Here is a 21,890-nt window from a genome sequence, read left to right as displayed (position 1 = left end):
ACATACACTACTAAGTACCACCTATCTGCCAGGTACTATACTAAGCCTTGAGGATGTAAAATGAATACAACAGACCCAACATTGTTCCCAGGGACCTCAAGAGTCTAATAGGGCACACAGAAAAGTAAAGAGACAATTACAACACCACCACAACTGGTAATTACTGTGATAGGGATATATTCAAGGTGCGAGGGAACTCATAAAAATTTAATATGAGGGTGGAGGGCATAAAGGATACCTGAAAGAAGTAAACTCTATGCTGCAACTAAAAGAATGTTCTTAAGAGGGCAACAGAGTATTCCAGAATCAGTAACAGCATATTTTAAAACCTAGGGTATTCAGAAGACACGCTGTGTTTGGGGAACTGAAAGGAAGTTCAGGGAGACTGGAAATGGAATGTGAGAGAAGGGTAAATGGCAAGAGAGGTAGCAGAGGAAGAGAGCCAAAAACTTAGAGAATCACTCTGTGAACTGGAATGAGAGGATGAAAAAGGTGGCCAGAAAAGTGGAAAGCCAAGGGAAGCTGGTTTCAAGGAGAAGGCCTGGGCCCAGAATATGGTATATCTTGGCAAATGTTCCATGTGTATTTTACTGTTGAGCGTAATATTCTATAAATGTCAATTAAATCAGGTTGGTTGATGATGTTCAAAGTCTTCTATATCCTTAATGCTTTTCTCTCTGCTTATCAATTGAGAAAGAGGTAGTAAAATCTAACTATAAATATGAATTATTTTTCTTTGCAATTCTATCAGTTTTTACTTCATGTATTTTGAGGCTCTGATATCAGTGTATAAACATTTATAACTGCTATGTCCTCCTGATTAATTGGTCCCTTTTTATCATTATGAAATGAACTTCTTCATTACTGGCAATATTCTTTGCTCTCAAATCTACTTTGGTAGATATTAATATAGGCTGGACACCTACAAACTGAAAAAAAGATGCATGTGAACTGAGACTGGATTCCACTACTAAAATTAAAATCACTAGACTAATGAAAATGGAAACTAGATAATCAAGTGGTAAGAAATGAGTGAGTGGTGGGGAAAGACCACAGGACTGGACTTCCCTGGTGGCGCAGTGGTTAAGAATCCACCTGCCAATGCAGGGGACATGGGTTTGATCCTTGGTCCAGGAAGATCCCACATGCCGTGGAGCAACTAAGCCCACGCACCACAACTACCATGCCTGTGCTCCAGAGCCTGCGAGCCACAACTACTGAGCCTGCGAGCCACAACTACTGAGCCCATGTGTCACAACTACTGAAGCTCACGTGCCCTAGAGCCCACGCACCACAACTACTGAGCCCACGCGCCACAACTACTGAAGCCCACGCGCCACAACTACTGAAGCCCACGCACCCTAGGGCCCATGCTCTGAAACAAGAGAAGCTACCGCAATGAGAAGCCCACACACCGCAACGAAGAGTAGCCCCTGCTCGCCGTGACTAGAGAAAGCCTGTGTGCAGCAACGAAGACCCAACGCAGCCAGAAAGTTAAAAAAAAAAGAAATAAAATTTAAGAATTAAAAAAAAAAAAGAAAAAGACCGACCACAGGAGTGATAGATGATTTTGTGAAGAAACATCCTCACTAGAGAAATTAATCTGGTTAATGATTCATAAAGACTTATTAATTTAAAATTTTCATTTAAAATATTTAAAAATTTTTCATTACTCATATAAAGAACAGACTTAGAATTCTCACTTTATCTTTTTTCTTGATAAGCCTTATTTTTTATAACTTTTAAAAATAAAAGTAGCGGGCTTCCCTGGTGGCGCAGTGGTTGAGAGTCTGCCTGCCAATGCAGGGGACACGGGTTCGAGCCCTGGTGTGGGAAGATCCCACATGCCGCAGAGCGACTGGGCCCGTGAGCCACAACTACTGAGCCTGCGCGTCTGGAGCTTGTGCTCCGCAACAAGAGAGGCCGCGACAGTGAAAGGCCTGCGCACCGCGATGAAGAGTGGCCCCCGCTCGCCACAACTAGAGAAAGCCCACGCACAGAAAAGACCCAGCACAGCCAAAAATAAATAAATAAATGAAATTTAAAAAAAAAATAAAATAAAATAAAATAAAAGTAGCATATACACATAATTATATTCTGATCGTATGTGCAGAGTTCAGAGTTATCACAAAATAACGATAAATATGTGATTACCACCAAAGTTAAGAAAAATACCATTGATACCCCACCAGAAGTTCCCCTCATACCATTTTACAATTGCTACCCTTCCTTCCTTCCCAAAGATAACCATGACTCTGAATTCTAAAGGTCTTGATTAATTTTTTTGTTTTTGAACTTCAAGTAAATTGAAGCATACAATATGTATTTTTTGGCTGGTTTATTTCACTCAACATAGGTTTGTGGAATTCACCTATGCTTATTACTTTAACCGTAGTTATTTCATATTTATTTATATATAGTATCCTAAGATGTGAATATACCACACTTTATCCATTTTACTATCAATGAGCATTTAGGAGATTTTCACTTTGGGGCTATTAAAAGCAATGCAGCTCTGAATAGCTTTGTACATGCCCTTTGGTGCACAAATACACACATTTCTGTTGAGAACACATTCAGGAACGGAATTCTTAAGTTACAGGGTATACATATGTTAACTTTAGAAGACACTGCTAAGTAGTTTTCCAAAATGATTTAACAATTTATAGTCCCATCAGAAATGGGATTGATCCACATCATTGTAAGATCTTGGTATTAGTGTTATTTTAATATTTAGCCATTATTACAATGTGTAGGATATTATATAGAGGTTGCATTTCCCTGATGAATAATGTTGAGCGTCTTCTAGTATTTTTATTGGCCATGTGGATATCTTCTTTTGTGAAGAGCTTACTCAATCCTCTCATGAATTTTTCTGTTGGATTATCTGCCTCATTTTTATTCATTTGTAGAAGGTTTCTGTATATATTGGACAAGAAACTTTTGACTATTATTTATGTTGAAAATATCTTGTCCACAGACAATAAGCCAACCTAATGAAGTAGTTCTAAGAGACTCTAGGCTACAGGCACTTGTGCCAATAAATGACTGAACTTTATGTTCCCTCTACCAAAACTTTGGCCACTATGAGAATACCCTATGGCTTTCTCACCAACAACTGCCTTTAACTCAAAATGGAAGTTTAAGTCCTCATTTTCAATAAGTGGTCCTATATCCAAAGATAACCTAAGTCTCTGGGCTTAACCACTTGGCTCCTACATCAAAAAAATGGAAGCAAGAAAACATCTTTCTGATTCCTTTGGATCCCAGAGGGCAGCACCGCTGAGTTTCATTTACATTGGCGTTTATTGGCTTTTGTGAGAGCTGAACTCTTCTGGTAACCTGACGAAAGCTAGGAATGTTCTCTCCTGGAATATCTCATATACCCAACCTTTTGTATATGATTTCAGGGGCTTATAAACCATGGAAGCCTAAGTTAAGAATTTTTAAATTTATACCCTTTAAAGTACGGAAAGAAGAAAAATATATATCTATCAAGTCTCCAATCCAGTCACCTTTTATCAAGGCAAGCTCTCTGGACACTTGATTAAATGCCATCATGTGTTAACAATTCACCATACTTGCTTTGTACATCCTGATCTGAAAAATGGCATCCCCAGGAAGCCTGAATTGTCAAGGCCATCCTCTTAACAACTCTGGAATCAAAGTCTGCTGACTTTGCTATCCATGGTATTTACCTGTGGTTCAAGTTAAGGCCTGTTCCAGGTGAGCCAAGCCATAGCCAACCCACTGCTGAATGATGAGGGACTTGCTGGTTCAACCCTTACCTGTTGCTATGCTTGGACTTTTCTCGGTCCTTCTCCTTGTCCTTCTTGTGTTCTTTGTGCCGGTGTTCTCGATCTTTATGTTTATCTTTGTGTTTATGAGAATCTGTAACCATAAGAGATGAGTCAGTAAAGAGCAGTCATGAGCTATCTCCTGCCCACCTACCTTGACAAGCTGGTCAAGAAGCACAATGACAGGATTTAAATGGCATGGTAGCCATAACAGCACATTCCATTGGAGGGAAAGATTTCACAAAGCAGCCCAGACAAGGCATCCCATTACCCTGCCTCTAAAACCAAGATGTGTTACAAATAAGCAGGAAGGGGAGGGGAGTCAATTCTACCATAAAAGGAAGCAACAGTTTGGTATTCTTCTCGTAGATCAGGTACTATGAAGACTAAGCCATAAATGATTCGAAGGGATAAATCTTGAACACTGACTTTCAAGATCAGATGGTTATCTATGTAACTTCTGGAAAATTCAAACCTTAAGAGATACCTGTTTTTTAAATCAACTTTAATGAAGTATAATTTCTATACAGTAAGATATACAATTTCAAAGATAAAGTGTGATAAGTCTAGCAAACATATGCACAGATATAATCCCCACCACAATCAAAATTTAGAATAATTCCATCATCCCCGGAAGTCTCCCTTGTGCCCATTCCCAGTCAATCCCCATTTTCCATCACCAGCCCAAAGCAACCACTGATCTGCTAGCACAATGAATTAGATTTGTCTACATTTCTAGTTTCATATGAATGAAATTACAGAATTTACTCTTTTGTGTCTGACTTCTTATGCTTAGCAAAATTTTTTTTACATTCAACCATGTTGCTGGATGTATCAGTAATTGGTTAGATTTTTATTAGAATGGTATCCATTGTGTGGATACACTGCAATTTATTTATCCAATCACCTGTTGATGGACATTTGAGTTCTTTTCAGGCATTGGTTTTTACGAATAAATCTGTTACGAACTTTCATATACAAGTCTTTGTGTAGATGTGTTTTCATTTCTCTTGGGTACATACTTAATAGTGAAGTTATAGGGTCATACGGTAAGTATATGTTTAACCTGATAGGAAACTACCAAACTGTATTCCCAAGTGATTGTATCATTACACATTCCCACCAACAACGGATTAGAGTTCCAACTGCTACAAATTCTCACCAATACCTAGTATTATCAGTCTCTAATTTTAGCCATTCTAGCAGGTATGTAGTGGTATCTCACTGTGGTGCTTTTTTTTTTTTAATAAATAATTTATTTATTTTTGGCTGCGTTGGGTCTTCATTGCTGTGCGCAGGCTTTCTCTAGTTGCAATGAGCGGGGGCTACTCTTCATTGTGGTGTGCAGGCTTCTCATTGCAGTGGCTTCTCTTGTTGCAGAGCATGGGCTCTAGGCACGCGGGCTTCAGTAGTTGTGGCACGCAGTCCCAGTAGTTGTGGCTCACGGGCTCTAGAGTGCAGGCTCAGTAGTTGTGGTGCACGGGTTTAGTTGTTCTGTGGCATGTGGGATCTTCCTGGGCCAGGGCTCGAACCCGTGTCCCCTGCATCGGCAGGCGGATTCTTAACCACTGCGCCACCAAGGAAGTCCCTCTCACTGTGGTTTTAATCCAGTTTCCCGATTAAACGATGGGCAACTTTTCATGTGCAGATTGGCCACTCATATATCTCCTTCAGTAAAGTATCTCTTCAAATCCTTCCCCCACTTAAAAAAATTTGTCTTATTCCTAAGTTGTAAGAGTTCTTTATACATTATCCATTACAAATTTTTGGTTAGACATGTGTATTGTGAATATTCTTTTTTTCTAGGAGCTTTACAGAGGTAAGGGACAGGGAACATTTTTTTAATCTATAAAGATGCCTAGTTGTTCTAGCACCATTTCTTGAAAAGACTGCCTTTTCTCCATTGAATTGCCTTAGGCCTCTTTACTGGAAATGAAATGACCACATAATCATCGATCTGTTTCTGCACCCCATTTTATCCTACACACACACACACTATCTTGACTACTAAAGCTTCACAGTAGAGCTTTTTTCCATAGTAAGTTTTGATATCAGGTAATACAAGTACTTTAACTTTGTTCTTTTTCAAAATTGTTTTGGCTATTCTGTCTTCTGTATTTCCATATAAATTTTAGATTCAGTTGGTTGTTTTCTTTCAAAAAAAAAAAAAGCCAGCTGGGAGTTTGTGTTCATAGGACAATTTGGAAAGATGTGACATCAAAACATTACTGTGGGGCTTCCCTGGTGGTACAGTGGTTGAGAGTCCGCCTGCCAATGCAGGGGACACGGGTTCGTGCCCCGGTCCGGGAAGTTCCCACATGCCGCGGAGCGGCTGGGCCCGCGAGCCATGGCTGCTGAGCCTGTGCGTCCGGAGCCTGTGCTCCACAACGGGAGAGGCCACAACAGTGAGAAGCCCGCGTACCGCAAAAAAAAAAAAAAAAATACTGTGTCTTTGCATCCACGAACATGGTATCTCTCTCCACTTTTTTAAGTTAGTGACTCTCAAATTTTAGTGTATCAGAATTAACCCAAGGGCATATTAAAAATGCAGCTCACTGGGGACATGTGACCCCAATGTTGAATATGAATCAATTAGAAGTTTATGTATCCAACACATGTGGTAGTTTTAAAATATGTCCAACAGATTCTTTGATACTCTTCCTTTCAAAGTGTGGCCTAACTTCCTTCTCCTTAAATATGGGCTGGACTTAGTGACTCACTCCTAAAAACAGGATAAAGTGGAAATGTCAGTGTGCAATTTCTAACACCAGGTCATAAAAGGCACTGGATCTTTCTCCTTGCCCTGGAGGAATCCAGTTGCCATACTGTTAGGACATCCAAGCAGCCCTATGGAGAGGCCCATGTGGTGAGGAACTGAAACTTCCCGACAATAGCTACGCGAATGAACCACCTTGGAAGTGGGTCCTCAATTAAGCCTTCAGATGACCGCAGTCTCAGACTCTGAGCCAAAACCACCCAGCTAAGCTGTTCCTGGATTCCTGGTTCACACAAACTGTGTAAGACAAATGTTTGTTATTTTAAGCCATTAAATTTTGAGATAACATGTTTAATAGCAATAGATAACTAACAATAATGTATAGGCAATGTGTGTGTTCACACTACTCCTGGCTCACAGCAAAAAAAGAAGCCACATTTGGCACAATCCATTAAGTATTTATTCTGTGCCAGGCCCTAGGGAAACAGAAATTTGCATGACCGTACACCCAGCTGTAATAAATTCTCATCCCACAGAGATGGGAAAATAAAATCATATGGTGTCAGAAATAGGACTTGAACCCAATTTTCCATGTAGCATAAAGAACCCTCCAATTTCTGAAAATCTCAAGTCTACAATTTTAAAATGCTGAGTCAATCTGATACAAAGTTGGTGGCCCCTGTTCACTTGACAATAATTAATACCCTCATTACTTCTATGCCCAACTAGCACTTACGGTTAAAACCACAATAATGACAAAACATGCCACCAGCACTACAACCTGGAATGAAGTCTGTGTTGTTTGATTTTGTTTACAGGCCAGATTTAGCAAACAAGAAACAGAACATTAGGATCTGCTATTATGGCACAAGCATATGGCAGGGACATAATATATTTAAAAAAAAAATTACTCTGTGTATAATTCAACAAACACAGAAACATGTCCAAAAAGACTAGAAGATAGACACCAAATGTTAAAAGTAGTTTGGGTGGTAAATTTATAAGCAGTTTGAGTTTCTGTGTGTATACTTTGCCTTGTTTTCCAATTTTTTCCCGATGAGTCACTTTTATAATAAAATATAGAAGTTATTTTTTAAAATTACCCAGCTTAAAAAATTTATTTTGACAAGTACTGGTGTACACAAGGAAAACATATTATTAGCTCACTAAAAAGCACTAAATTTAAAGAAAAAAGAAAACTAAGTAAAAGTTGAAAATAATTCCAGGTAGGTTTTAGATAACCAGTCTGCCCAAAACGTTGTTTTAAGTGCACAAAACCTTAGAATCGATTTTGAAAGCCAGGTCCCCAATTCTTTCAATTGCTAATCTAAAAACATAAAACCAAAATGTCTGAAACTTAAAGAAACTTAAAGAAAGAAACTTAAAGTTGTAGCTGAAAATCCCACTAGTGCAAGTAAGACCTAGGTCAAAGATCTGAAACCCAAGTGCCCCTAATTTTAAAAGTTATTACATGTCTCCTGTATGCTCAAATTGTGCTATGTGTGCTGTGACAGGTACCAAAAAGAATAATATGTGACAACTTCTTCAAATATCTGAATAGCTATAGTATAGTTCCACATGGCAGCCTGGGCCTTCTGAGGAGAAATGACAGGGAGGCAAAATGGAATGAGGCATCTCATGAACACCAAAAGTGTGTAAACAAGCTAAATTACCAACTGACAGGGAAACCACCATAGTGATGATCTGCACTATGTAAACTGATAGATAAATAACCTTTAAAGATGCATACGCAAGTACTTCCAGGTGAAGGATGTCTGCAATTAGCTTTAAAATACTCTCAGGCAAAAAAAAAAAAAAAAAAATTGGAGCAATATGGGAATAGAGAAAACAAGATTGGCAAGAGATTGATAGTTATTGAAGTAAGCAGATAAGATCCGTGGGAGTTCACTATACTACTCTCTACCTAAATATGCTTGAAACTTTTCATAATAGAAAGTTAAACACTATCTTTAAGCTTCGTCCCTTCCAATCCCTTATTTTTTCTTCTTATATAGAGTACAGCAAGGAGAAGACCAGCCTAGTGCAAGAGAGGATTTGTGTTAAGGAGCAGTAAGAGATAAAGTCTGATAGATGAAATTAACCCAAGTCAGGGTGTCCTACTCTCAGGATGACAAGGAGCTACTTCAACCAGAAAAGGAACAAAATAAAAGCCATACTTAAGGAGGATTAATTGAAGGGCAGTGTGGGTAGAAGGTAAAAGCAAAATAACTAGCTAGTGTTTTTGAAGCAATCTAGAAAAATGTGATAACAAAGGGATTGAGAAGAAACGAGAAAACATAAAAGCATGTTGAAAAAGAGGAAGTAGAATCCAGTTCCAGGAACTCACTGGTATGTATAATCAATAAATGCAGGGGAAGAGTCAAAGAAGACTCAAAGACTTTAAGTCGAGGTGACGAGAACAAGGTGCCTTGGAAGAAGACACAGGAAAGCTGTGCAGAACAAAAACGAAGAGAACAAAAAGAGTGAAGAAATGATGAAACTAACTGAAGTCTTATTGTATTTAAGGTAACACTGGGAAATCTAAAGATGCTGGTCAGAAGAGATGCCGATAAGGGCACAATAATCTACATCCCCATAGTGAAAATGTAGACAGCATACGAATGGACTTGAAGATTACTTTTAGTACACACTCTTTCCCTTATCTGGAATTCATCTAAGAATAGATATTGTTAAAATGTTTTGGAGAAAGGATCTTGCCACTTCAAGCATCTGTTAAATGCAAAAAGAATTGTTTTGAACTTGACTGGAGATTAGAAATGAAAGGTGCAAACCACCGTATATTAAGTCACCAGAAAACCCCATTCATTGTGAATTCTGGTCACCCAATAACCTCTTGATGACAGATGTTTCAAACCCTAGCCTTCAAAAATTCAAGATAAAGACATGGGAGGAAGATCGATCCCTGAAATAAGGCAGCCTTGAGAAGACGTTAACAACTAATTCCTTTCACTCTAACTTAACTAGAGTTACTCCCTAAGAATAGGTATGTCAATGAACAGAGAGAGAGAACAGGAATCAACATTTTCTGTTATTGTCACCTAAGATGTTCCTTGAGGTTAACAAAGATTTTAAGTAAAGAGACTTCCAAATGACAAAAGAGGTAAGTATCTGTGTCTTCTCAGATTGCAGGAATAGTTGCTGGCTGGCATTACACAGTGACTTGATGGATAATGTGCAAAACAAAAGCAAAAAACCAACAAACTTTTACGACTAGATTCAGAATTATATTCTGAGGGCTGATTCAGTTTACAACTATTTGAAATGTATTCTTAAATCAAAAGCATCCTGCTCAAGACTCATCAGATACTCTGCCCTCAAGGAGTTTACTATCCAGGAAGGTAATTAAGATATGAACCCAAACAGCCATCGGCAAGCAAGAGAAAAGGGGCACTAATATAGGTGCTGAACCATGCTAGAGTACTTACACTGTCTCATTCAATTTTCTTACTACTCTTATGATAAGGAAATATTCCCAATTTCACACAAGAGTAATAGTTATCCCTTTCTAAGGGTGCATTCTGCACAAGGTAGTATGCTTTATGTATTACCTCTAGTTTTCACAACTCTGGGCAGTACTGATTTCACCAAATCTAATACACATTTTTGCCTCTTAAGACATCTCTGGAAAGGTGCATATGGTTCGTATAGAGGGGGAATTTGGCAATATCCAGCAGAACTAACTCACATACTCTGTTTTAACCCAGCAATCCATATCTAGGAATTTAGCCTGAATATATATTTTAAAAGCAGAAAATTTATGCTGGTCTATGTATATGTGAAGGCAGAGAAAATTAGGTCATCAGAGAAGAAACCTTAATTTTAGACTTGCTAAAATGGATTAAAATTCCTTTCCTATCTCCAAAAATCTCGGATGTCAAATGATTGACCTTAAAGCAACAGTGTTTGTATTGCATCATGATGCTCCTATATTTAAAAAGGTAACAGACGTTTTTCTAAATGTCTACACATGAAACACATGGGTGTCATTACCTCTGTCTCTTACACCATGGTAGAATTTTCTACTTTTCTGCCCTGTTATTTTTTAGAAAGGGTAGTAAGGTAGTAGGATTATGAGCATTTTGAAACAAGTCTTAAGAGTAAAAATAATGAATCTGGGTTACCTGCCTCCTTTGTTTCCAAGTGAAAAGTAATATAATGAGGAGAAACAATCTGATTCCACCAGAGAACAGAAATAAAGAGCCTGGATCCAACAGGGCAATGAGGCATTAACACAGACTTCCTGGAGGAGGCAGTATTTGAACTAAGTCTTGCTAAAGGCTAAGAGGGAGTTAGCAAGGTAGAGGGAATTCCCTCTCTAGAGGGAATTCTTGGCAGATGAGCCATGAAAGTCAACTACCTATTATTACTATCATTATTGTTGTTGTTGTTGTTATTACTGAGAAATGTATCTTCTCATGATTGAGCAAAATTAAGTGTGATGTACTTCCTGCCAGCTAGGAAATGGTAGAGTTGATTCTTGTCAGGGCATACAAGAAAATAAAATCCCAGAGTTATATTTAATTTGCTTTTCTAAAACCATGTGTCCCAAAAGCAGTTTCTTAAAAAAGATATAGATACACTTCTACTGCTTGTAGCTTTAGAGTCCCAATCCTCTGCTTAGACAGAAGAGAAACAAAACACCTAGGAATAAGAAACTTCAGTATCAAATAAATCCAGCAAAATTTGATCCAACTGTTATAAAGTACCTGAAAGCTGGCCTAATCCCAGGATGACAATGAAGCTGCAGGTTTGGAAACCAGGTACAGAACCGGCCCCAAGTAGCCAAATCAGTATCAAGGTGTAAGATGAAGAGTTCACTCCTCACAGGGAAACCAGACACATATACAAATTATATGAAAAAGGAAGCCAAGTCCATAAAACACTTTGTTAAATATGTTCAAGAATGGGAAGTCCCCGGCAGTCCAGTGGTTAAGACTCCACGCTTTCACTGCTGAGGGCTCAGGTTCAATCCCTGGTCAGGGAACTAATATCCCACAAGTCGCTCGGCAGGGCCAGAGAAAAAAGAAAAAAAGTTCAAGAACGATGCTGTTAGAACAAAAGATCATAGTTAAACCCTAATGACGATTAGAGACATAACAGACAAGCACAGAAGGTTGGAAACAACCTCTGAAGGAAGCAGACTGGTTCAATAGAGTGAAAAAGATCCAATTCAAATCTTGTTCTACCACTGACTGTATGACCTTGGGTAAAAGTCACTTAACTACTGGGTCTATAAGAAGGCAGCATAGGTTAGTGATTAAGAGCTTCAAATCTGTTCATCATTGACTTGATATCTGTAATCTCAGTAAACTCACCTCTCTTATAGATGAAGAAATTGGGGCTCAGAAAATTTAAGTGACCGGAAAGAATTTTAACTTCAAAAGTCAATCAGATTCTTTGTGTATGGTTGTAACAGAATTCCTGGCTAATCTTCACAAAATTCCAAACATGTTCACAACTGTCAATAAGGTACAATTGTTACTGACCCCTCTTCATGATTAATTTACATCAAACTGAAATAAGCCTACCCAATCATCCCAAATAACTTAGGGTTCAGGTTTTATACATGCATTTAAGGTGGCAACCATGCCCATTCACCTTGCCTGACCAGCGAACGATAAATAAAAGGCTGTCTGATTTTCTTTCCTGGATGCAGCTTACGAAGAAAGAAGTAAAACTTTGGCCTGATCTAACAATCCTGTACCCAGAAGCCTAAAATACCTACTGGTTTTAAGGGATACACTGCTAAACCAGTTAACACCCCCAGGTAGAAATATTTGCATGAGTTTAGTGGTTATCAGCAGGTGGCTAACAGTGTTACCAAGCTTATTACAAGCTACATAGTGACTTAGGTAGCTGCATAAGTCACTAATGCAACTACAATTCAACCCAAGCACAAACATTTACATTTTGTTAAGAGAGAAAAGGCAAAGGAATTGGCAAAGATTTCTGACCATTTTATCAACTACTCCATGATCTTTAAGGATTTTACCACTCCAACCTTCTTCTAAATGATTAGGGTAATCAGATCAGAGCAGGAGAGTCCTTTGCTTCCTTATAAACAAAAGCAGAGACTTTTCTGGTATAAAGAAGGGTTCTTTGCCAAGCTTTGAGGCAGACCTCTTTACACTGACTTCTGACAACAGGTTTTGAGACTTAAAGCAGTAGCTGTAAAATATGATGGGCTCTTCCTTCAAAGATAGTCAAGTGTGTGGAGGATGGGGGTGGGGAATAGTTATTCAACCAAAAGATGCCTTCCCCAAAGAGGCCCTCAAACAACATTGTCAAAGATAATCTCTGCTCATCTCTGACACACAGATATATAGCCAGTGCCTTAGGAAAGTGGACAGTGGAACGATTTGGGTGAAAACAGTGGGTGAAAAGATTAATTTTCTAGGGACTTCCCTGGTGATCCAGTGGGTAAGAATCTGTGCTTCCAATGAAGGGCGCCCAGGTTCGATCCCTGGTCAGGGACCTCGATCCCACATGCATACCACAACTAAGAAGCCTGCATGCCACAACTAAAGATCCTGTGTGCCACAACTAAGACCCAGCGCAGCCTAAATATTAAAAAAAAAAAAGAAATTAATTTTCTAAAGAAGATATTCATTACCTGCTCATTTATTAAATCACTTCTATTGGGATAAATCCTTGTATCTTCTCCTTCCTCCCTGACCTTTAAACCCATGGATACCACATCCCCAGAAGCTGGAGTTTTAACAAAATCCCCATTTCTACTTAACACTCTACATCCAGTATGTTCTAACATTTTGAGACTGTTTTTGTCTAGGACAGACAACAAGCTGGTCTCAATGATAAAGACTGGCATCCGGAGTGTGGTCAGTATCAGGGGTGTGCAAGAATCTCCTCAGGAACTTAATGCCAAACTAAAAGCAGTCACGAAGACTGAGAGCCTGTCACTGAAAGGGGGATGGGTTGACGGGGTGAGAGAACTCTACCCTTCCTTCTCTCCCCACACAGCTGCCTAAATTCAGACTTTATCAATGTTGATCTAGTTTCAATCCAGGAAATCCAGTCTGTGATCCATCTTAATGGGTGGCTGATTTCAATTTGCAGCCCATGGAAGAGTCCTTATCACTGTTTTACAGTGATTCTCAGACAACATTTCCAAAATTCCAGTGCATAGTTAATAGCCTTTAAAAGTATGCAAGACAGAGGCTGTTATGGCTAAAAGTTCAAAGAGCTCCGGAATTTAAAAGAAAAATGTTGGGAGGATTCAGCTCTAAAGAAAGACACTAGTAACATTTCCAATTTTTAAAGTCCAAATTATCATTTTTTCTCCCCAAATGTGTATTGTATATAAACGAGACCTTTTGTCATGAACTGACTTGTTCATTATTGAAACTAATGGGGTTTCCTCATTAGGGACCTAGTACTCTCAAGCTAATAACACAAAAAACTCCAGGGAGAAAATGCAGATGTAAGTATTTCTTCTTCTCTCCTTAAAGAAGCTGGGGTTCACAATATTCATTCATTCAAATATTTACTGAGTACCAACTCTGTGTCAGGCATTGTTCTAGGTGTGGCAAAAAAGTACCAAGTCTCTGGTCTCATGAAGTCCCATAATAAGCATCATAATCACCCCAACCCAGCAGCTGTTAAATGAGTAACTCTGGAAAGGGAGGGGGAAAAAAGGGTCTCCATAAGGGTCTCCCAAGTTTCCCTGGACTTGGCCCCATGAAGTTCCAGAATCAGACTTCAATACTGCAGCTGGAAGGTACCTTCATAAGAAGTGATAGATGCCAAGTCAAAGAAAGGGCCAAACAATCAGATGAAGGTTGCCAAATATTTTGCAAAGTACTTAAGTTTTTCTCCTCAATGTTCAATACTTGGTAAAATTTCATCATCAGAAACTTAGTAGTACAATGCATTAAAAGACTAAGAGTTGCTCAAAGATAGCAGTCTAGCATTTTCCATTTTGTTTTTACCAGCTCTGCAACACAATCTCAAATTCTAAAACCAATCACAACATCTTCCCAAGTGTCTATATGCTTAGAAGAAACGCCACAAACTGACTTAAAAACACCTAAGTGGACCTATCTTGGTTCTTAAACATCAGCAATTCTGTAAGATTAGTGGCCAGATGTTGTTCCATGTCCTTGCCTTGGAAAAGACACAACATGAAGCAGCCAACTGGTGTGCTTTAGGCCTCAATCTCATACAAAAAAGGGTTAAATGGTCATAGGATGTTTTCTCTTCCAGTCCACTTCCTCATTTAAATTGGACTCCTTTTATGCTTTTACAACACTACAATTACCTTAATCTGTCTTTTCAGTCCCTTCCTGTCTATGCACCCTATTTTAACTTGTTTTATAACCTTCTCTCCCATCCTACTCCTCCCATTATGCTCCTTAAATTCAAGTTCATCTTCCTCTCTTCCTCTGGCTCTTATTCCCAGGGACCAACTGATTATATTAAAAATAAAAAAAACATGCAATGTCATGACGGGGTCCTAGGTAATTTATTTCTCTACTCTGGTCTCAAGTTTTCTAGTCTGTAAAATGACCTCGACTGATCTCTTACACTTACAGTCCCAAGAATTCTATGATGTTTAAAAGTTGTTTTAGTTCAAACAAATTAGGATAAAAAGAAAAAAATCTAAATGCTTAAAAAATCTCTTTTAAGAGCAGTGGTTCTCAAACTTTCCTATGTGTGAGACCTGGGAATAAGATCATCCCCAGATATGTGTATTTTAACACAAGCTCTCCAGGTGACTATAATCTATAAACATATTTTGAAAAACCCTGCTCTGTCATGTCTTGGTCCTTTGAGCAGTGATTAATACCAAGTACCAGCCACCTACAATAATGGACATGCTACCGATTTTATTTTCAGTTTCTACTTCAACTGGGTCTCTCTGTTCCTTTAAAAGGCAGGCACAAGGTGCTTGCTGAGTCAGTCCCTGGGGATTTTTTTAAATTTACAGCTGAATATACTGAGGCTCTACAACTGAGGAAGAAAGAGGTTTTCACCTGCTACTTTCCCAGCCCCTATTTGAAAGGAAGAAGGAAGAGCTACATTAGGGGTGACACAGCTACCCCAACTTAGATAAGGAGTAGGGTAGTCAGGTGCTTTAGAATAGAAATTTCCTTTGTTGTTTGGACATCGGGCACAGACGTGCTTAGAGACAGAGGTAACTTGAGTCCTGCCACTGGGACTCAGTTGAGAAGATGAATGACTAGAAAAAAGATAGAATAAGACTTAATGAAGCTGCAAGCTCACAGTAAACTTTTGACACTTGGCTTATACAGATTCCTCTGGAAGCCAGAGGCTACCAAGTTTTATGAAAAGAGTCCCGTGAGCTTCCTGTGATACATACAAGTGTGAATCAGCAAGGTAAGCATCTGGCACTACTCACCAAGCCAGGGGTCAGCAAAATTTTTCTCTAAGGGGACAGGTAATAAATAGTTTTAGGCTTTGTGGCCCATTCAATCTCTGTTGCAGATACTCAGCTCTGCCACTGTAGCACAAAAGCAGCCACAGATTATATGTAAATGAATGAGCATGGCTGCATTCCAATAAAATTTTATTTATGGACACTGGAATTTGCATTTCATATAATCTTCCTGTGTCATGAAATAATATTCTTTTTTTAAATTGAAGTATAACTGACATAACATTATATTAGTTTCAGGTGTATTTAATAATTTTTTCCCCAACCAGTAAAAAAATATAAACACCATGGGCCATACAAAAGAAGGCACAGTTTTCAGAACTCTGCAATTACTTAACAGTGACTAGAAACTATCCCCAATGCCCCCGTAGAGAGAGCGGTGCCATTCTGAAGCTCGGTGTGTAAATGAATATCCTCCTTGCTTTACCTAAGGCTTTCCCCTAAATGATATCCATGCTCAGCCTGGTTCCCTCTTCTCTCCTCCTTTCAAACAGCCCGTGAATGGCCATACTTGATTTAAAAGTGGTTAAAATCTACTTGCTCTACAAAACTAGACAGAGTCAGTCACACGAATGAGAACTCTGAAGGGGAGGCCAAGGCTGAGCCCACTGCTAATTCTGCTTCTTAAGCAGCAAGCTAGTTAAATTTGTTATTTATCCCCGTGAAGTGGTAACAACATCACACTTGTTCACACTCCTAACCACCTCCAATGAAACTCCTTAGTACATAAGCAGACTTCAGAGATCCTTCTAAAATAAGGGGGTTGGGGGGGCGGGGTCTAGTAAAGCCCTGGTTAACAAAAAGATCCTTTTTCTTGAGTACTCAGATAAACAGAAGTTTTACTGATTTTTGGAGTAACTGGCTCCAAGCACAAGGTGAACCTGCTTAAAAATAAATTATCCAGGGGTCTCTGCTGCACAAGCCGGCAAGCCTTCCTTAATAAGGAAAGGATTACACATTAAACTGTAACAGAGCCTTCTAGTCAACGATATTAGTCTGATAAGGATCCACTAAATGAAGGCAAGTGCTCTAAGAAATGCAAGTCCTTGGTCTGATACCACACAGGTCACTCCACTACAACCCAGGATTCCCAGGAGGCAACTGAGTCACCCAGGCTCCCCTTTACCTTGTTTTGTGTCACATTTAAGAACTCAAGCTGTGGCATCAGACAGGCTTCAATTAGCCTCCAAGCTGTGTGGCTTACTACTAACTATAGCCTTGAGCCTCAGTTTCTTCAAAAGTGGAGATAATAAATGTTCAAAATTCAGCTACTTATTTTATCCCAATTCCATTTTGTCTTCCCACCCTCAAAAATAACAGATCATAATTTGAAGCTAAAGCTGAAGGAAACTGGATCTGTCCCTGGTCTTTAAGCAATTTACTCAAGTTATTTTCTAAGACCTCATACGTTCACTATACGCCAGTGGTCAAGGCTACAAAATCTCACTTTGTTCCACCAGACTAAGATTGTCTGGCTAATGGTGGACTAGATTACTTATAAGTAAGTCAACACTCACTCACTATGTTCACTGTGAGCGTGCAAATGACAGGAAGACCCCCAATGGGGTGGAGAAGTTGAGTTCTGATCTGCTTTTACTATAAGCAGCACCTTGGGTGAGTTAAAATCTTGGGTGCTATTTGCTTGCCTGGACAATCTTAGATTCTCTACCACTTACAGTGAGACATTAACTTATTACTGACTACAGTGGAACAAATATGAATTAACTTCTTGTCATAGCAACATACTAAAAACTTGCAATTTCAAATTAAGTTGTGAGCTAAAACCAACCATTTTAAAGGACAGTGATCCATAAGGTATTATATGTAAACAGAAGTTAATCTGTTTTTGTCAACTACAAAACAGACATGACCTATTTCATAGGGTTGCTGAGATAAAATGAAAATTTATTCAATCCACAGGTACCTTAAATGTTCACCTTTGTGTAGCACTAAAGGGGTCAAGTAAAATGGAAAACTGTCTGAGCTTTCCAACTGCTGTGGTAAACTCAACTTTACTTACCAGTCATAAATCCTCTTAGCATGTCACCCAGGATAAGGCAATGTAGACTTACAGAAGGAAGTTCTTTATTCAAACTCATAACATAAATTCATACCTGTTTTGGATTTTGAAGTTCCAAGAGCCCCAACCTCCCATATTCCAAGTAAAATCTAAACCCAAATCTCTTTGCTCTTATCTAAATTTTACCTACAGCTGTGCTGTCCAATATGAAGCCACTAGCCACATGGAGCTACTTTAAATTAAAGAAAAAATAAAACTTGAAAATTAAGTTCTTTGGCCACACTAGCCACATTTCAAAGGCTCAACATGGCCAGCAGCTACCATGTGGAATAGCACAGATCAAGAACAATTTCCATCATGACAGAAAATTCCACTGGACAGTGCTGACAAAACCAGGACTGAGACTTCCTGTGTCCTGATGCCTTGCCTAGCACTCTCCACTACACCAGTGACTCCTCTGCTGGAGCCCAGTCAGGGGCCTTTTCCCTACACGGCAAGACACTATGTTGTGTAGTTCCTTAAGGTCAGCCGAAGTTTGCCATCTCAAAAGCAGGCCACTTCTGCAGAGTTCCAGGGGAATCAGAGACTCAACGAGTGCTGCCCAGAGAACATTTCAACTAAGGTATTAGTCCACTAAGGTATAAGTTAAACCAGATAGAGCAATTATTTTAAGCTTCAGGAGTATGGCAAGGAAGTCCCATTTTACTAACTCATCTTTGTTCTCTAAACGCAAGACAAAGTTGGAATTTTTTACTTTTGCCTCTGAAAGTAATTAACCAGTACAAGATCCTTAAGAGGGTTATTTGCATTTTACATACTCTTCTGTAGTGAGTAATGTTTTCACAAGGACATTTCCGTACTGAAAATGCTTCTCCTTTCCTAGGAGGCAGAACTTAAAAGAGAAAAAGGACTTGTCTAACCTGAAAATGTACCTTCTCAGGCCAGCTCAATTAGGACAGGCTCATTCCTGCAGGCTTGCCTTCCTTTGCTTCTATTAAGTGGGCCCTTAATGCCTGGGAAGTAGTGAAAGTGACTACAAACCTCCTGCCAGTGCTGCATAGGAACCCACCAGCTCAGCCTAAACTGCCCATTTCCAATGGGCGTGGGCCTCAAACGGCCCCAAGTCCACACCTTGTCTGGCCATAAAGGTATCAAGTGTGTTGATGCGTTGCTTCATGCATCCTATTACTAATTCAGCCAACGGGCCCTTTTTGTCCAGAATATCACTACTGACTGTGCTTGAAATGCACAGGTCATTCTCTGGGTAACTAGCTACAGAAAGTGTAAGCCTGAATATATATATGCTCTTTAGAAGCTTTCCTGGTGCTAATCATGTAACTGGCTCCTATTTTTTGCTCCCATTTTGAATTACTCCAAATTCCTAACTATAAGGAAGTATAAGTATCAAACAAGTATTGAGGCCCAGACATGGGCCTTGTGAAAAAAACAAGGAACACTGTTTAAGAGGTTGAATTACTACAAAACTAGTTATAGGCTTCATATGAATCAGAGTCATAATCTGCTCAAGGCCACCCAACTACCGAGAGTTGAATCCAAGTTTATCTAACTCCAAAGCCTATGTTTCACTGGTGAGCACATGGACTTCAACTGTCTTTCATTCCTCCTAAAAATGTGAGAGGTGCAATAGGAGAAGGTGAACTTCAAATCTTACTCTATTCCACTGGTCCTGAAACCTCAGTGTGTATCAATCACCTGGCTGACTTGGTAAAACCTAGACCGTGAGCCCCCACTCCCAGAGCTTGAGCCAGTAGGTTTGCATGAGGGCCAAGAATTTGCATTTCCCCCAACAAGTTCTCAGGCAATGCTGATGCTGCTGATCAAGAAACCACACTTTAAGAACCACTGCTCTATTCAAATCCTCCCATTTCAATCAGTGCCATCAGTAACTAAAGACCCCTAGTTTAACCTAAAGATAGTGCCCTCCACAGGTTAGATCCACAGCATTCCACTAAACTACGCTCCACTTCACGTCCTCAAGCCCTGCCTTCAACATCCTACGAACACTAGCATGAAAACTGCCTCTCACTCTTCATGCTCCGCTTAGTCAACCAATCTTAAAAGATGACATCAGGATCAAATAATGGCTAGTTAAACATGGAAGTAGGAGAAAGGATTAGGATTCTGATGAGACACATACTTAAACAGCTGCAAAGGCAGTTAACTATCTCTGCTATTTATCTAAATGCTCGTTTAAAGGTAGAAGATATTTATTTAAATTAGAGTGAGATAAGTAATAAGCATTTATAAACATATGGAAAACACTGTTCTGATGCCTTTTTAAAAATTCTGTAAATTTAATAACTAGACCAATGGAGTACCTTAATCAAATGAAACAAAACAGATCTTAGCCAAATAAAATAGTTCACATAGATCAGTTTCTCCAAAGGTGACTTATGGGTCACCTGTATTAGAATCATTTTGAATTGTTAAAGATATATTTAAAATGTAGATTTCTCAATAGCGCCACAACAGAATCAACTTCAAGGCATAGGACTAGGAATATGTATTTTTACCAAGCACTCCCAGGTAATTCTTATGCAAATTAGCTTAAGAACTGAAAACTCAGTGTAAAGCTCTCAATGTTCCTAACTTGATTTTCAACCAGTTGGTGAGCTAGGAGAGAGGGAGGATCCCATTTCACAACTAAACATTTGTTAAAAGCATCTGTATTGACCATATAAGTTGAGATAGTGCTCTTGCCCACTTCCTAGTAAGTAATAAGCCAACCACATAAATTTCTAAAGCCTAGAATGAAAAACTGGAAGAGGACAACAAAGGCTCAGGGAAAGCCAGAGAAAAGTGGCTACTTCTGGCTTGGGGTTAAGTGTTGATTGCAGACAGATTTCACTGGAAAGGAAACTGAGTATCTAAGACTATGCCTTCAATATTGAAACAGGTTCTGAGATGTTTCTAACTCTCAAGGAGTTTACAATACTTAATGCCTTCCTAAAAATAGATAGGAAAATGGAGATGATATACTTATCTAAACTGTACCAAGTTCTAAACACTAAGGAGGCATTCCAGGGTAAAAAGGAATATTTTAACAGAACAAAACATGATCATAGACTTCTGGGAGAAGAACGCACACTGAACTTCATTTCTGGGAAACAGGGTTGCTGCAGAAGGCCTTTAAAAAAATATATCAAGTTTTCAGTAAATGTACTGAGCAAAATTATCTTCACTTTTGTACAACAGCACCTACTGGCATGCATATTTACACATGTGCAATCAGGATGAATTCTGTTTGATAGTCTGCTAGTCTTATTTATGCAAACACTTTCACTGTTTTCAGTCACTTATAGACATATTTCATCACATTGTACTATAACTTTGAACTCTTCCCCTAAAAATTTGAGCTTAACACAAACACTACCTGACATCTAAATTCTAGAAGTTAGCTCCAGTCCTAAATAAGTTCTATAACATTTTCAGGACTACTGAGGGAAAATTTTTAGCTTCTTGTTTACCCACTAAAATCTGTTTCCCCAAAGAGAAAACAAGCACATTTCTGCTTATAGACCACTTTCCCAACATTCTGAGATTAGGAGGGTGCTAACATCTGTAAAAAGATTATAAACTTCTGTGGAAGTGTGATTTTTATATTACACTGCACTCAAGGGAGGAAGAAGGTGATTTGATTTTTAAGTGGAAAGAGTAATTAATTATGGTCAAACCACCATCAGCTGAATCTCCACGGAGCCCACCCCGTCTGTCTGTCGTGGACTTCTGTATGCTAAGGGAGCTAACTGGGAGACTTTTCAGAACTGGGCTGTGTGGCCTTGGAGAGCTTTCAGTTTGGAAGTCAAGTGTAACAAGCCAGCAGTTACAAAGACTAGCCAATTTGTATTCCTCCTCCCCATTTTTGTTCTTTCCTGGTTAACTAGAACTGTGAAAATTTCG

The 21,890-nt window shown here is 39.0% G+C and overlaps 1 protein-coding gene across 1 annotated transcript in view; it reads right to left on the bottom strand.

Annotated features, from left to right (window-relative positions):
- The window catches only part of TOP1 (DNA topoisomerase I), an 86,340-nt gene that overhangs the window by 52,037 nt on the left and 12,413 nt on the right, over nucleotides 1-21,890 (bottom strand). The window contains exon 3 of the mRNA XM_082857828.1: nucleotides 3,789-3,891. Within this exon, the coding sequence (XP_082713954.1) occupies nucleotides 3,789-3,891 (103 nt within the window). The remainder of the gene's footprint in view (nucleotides 1-3,788; nucleotides 3,892-21,890) is intronic.

The sequence above is a fragment of the Leucopleurus acutus genome (assembly GCF_964270905.1).
Source record: "Leucopleurus acutus genome assembly, chromosome: 16".
NCBI classification, from domain to species: domain Eukaryota; kingdom Metazoa; phylum Chordata; class Mammalia; order Artiodactyla; family Delphinidae; genus Leucopleurus; species Leucopleurus acutus.
Note: the sequence above shows the minus strand (reverse complement) of the source record. Positions and strands in the feature narration are given on the sequence as shown.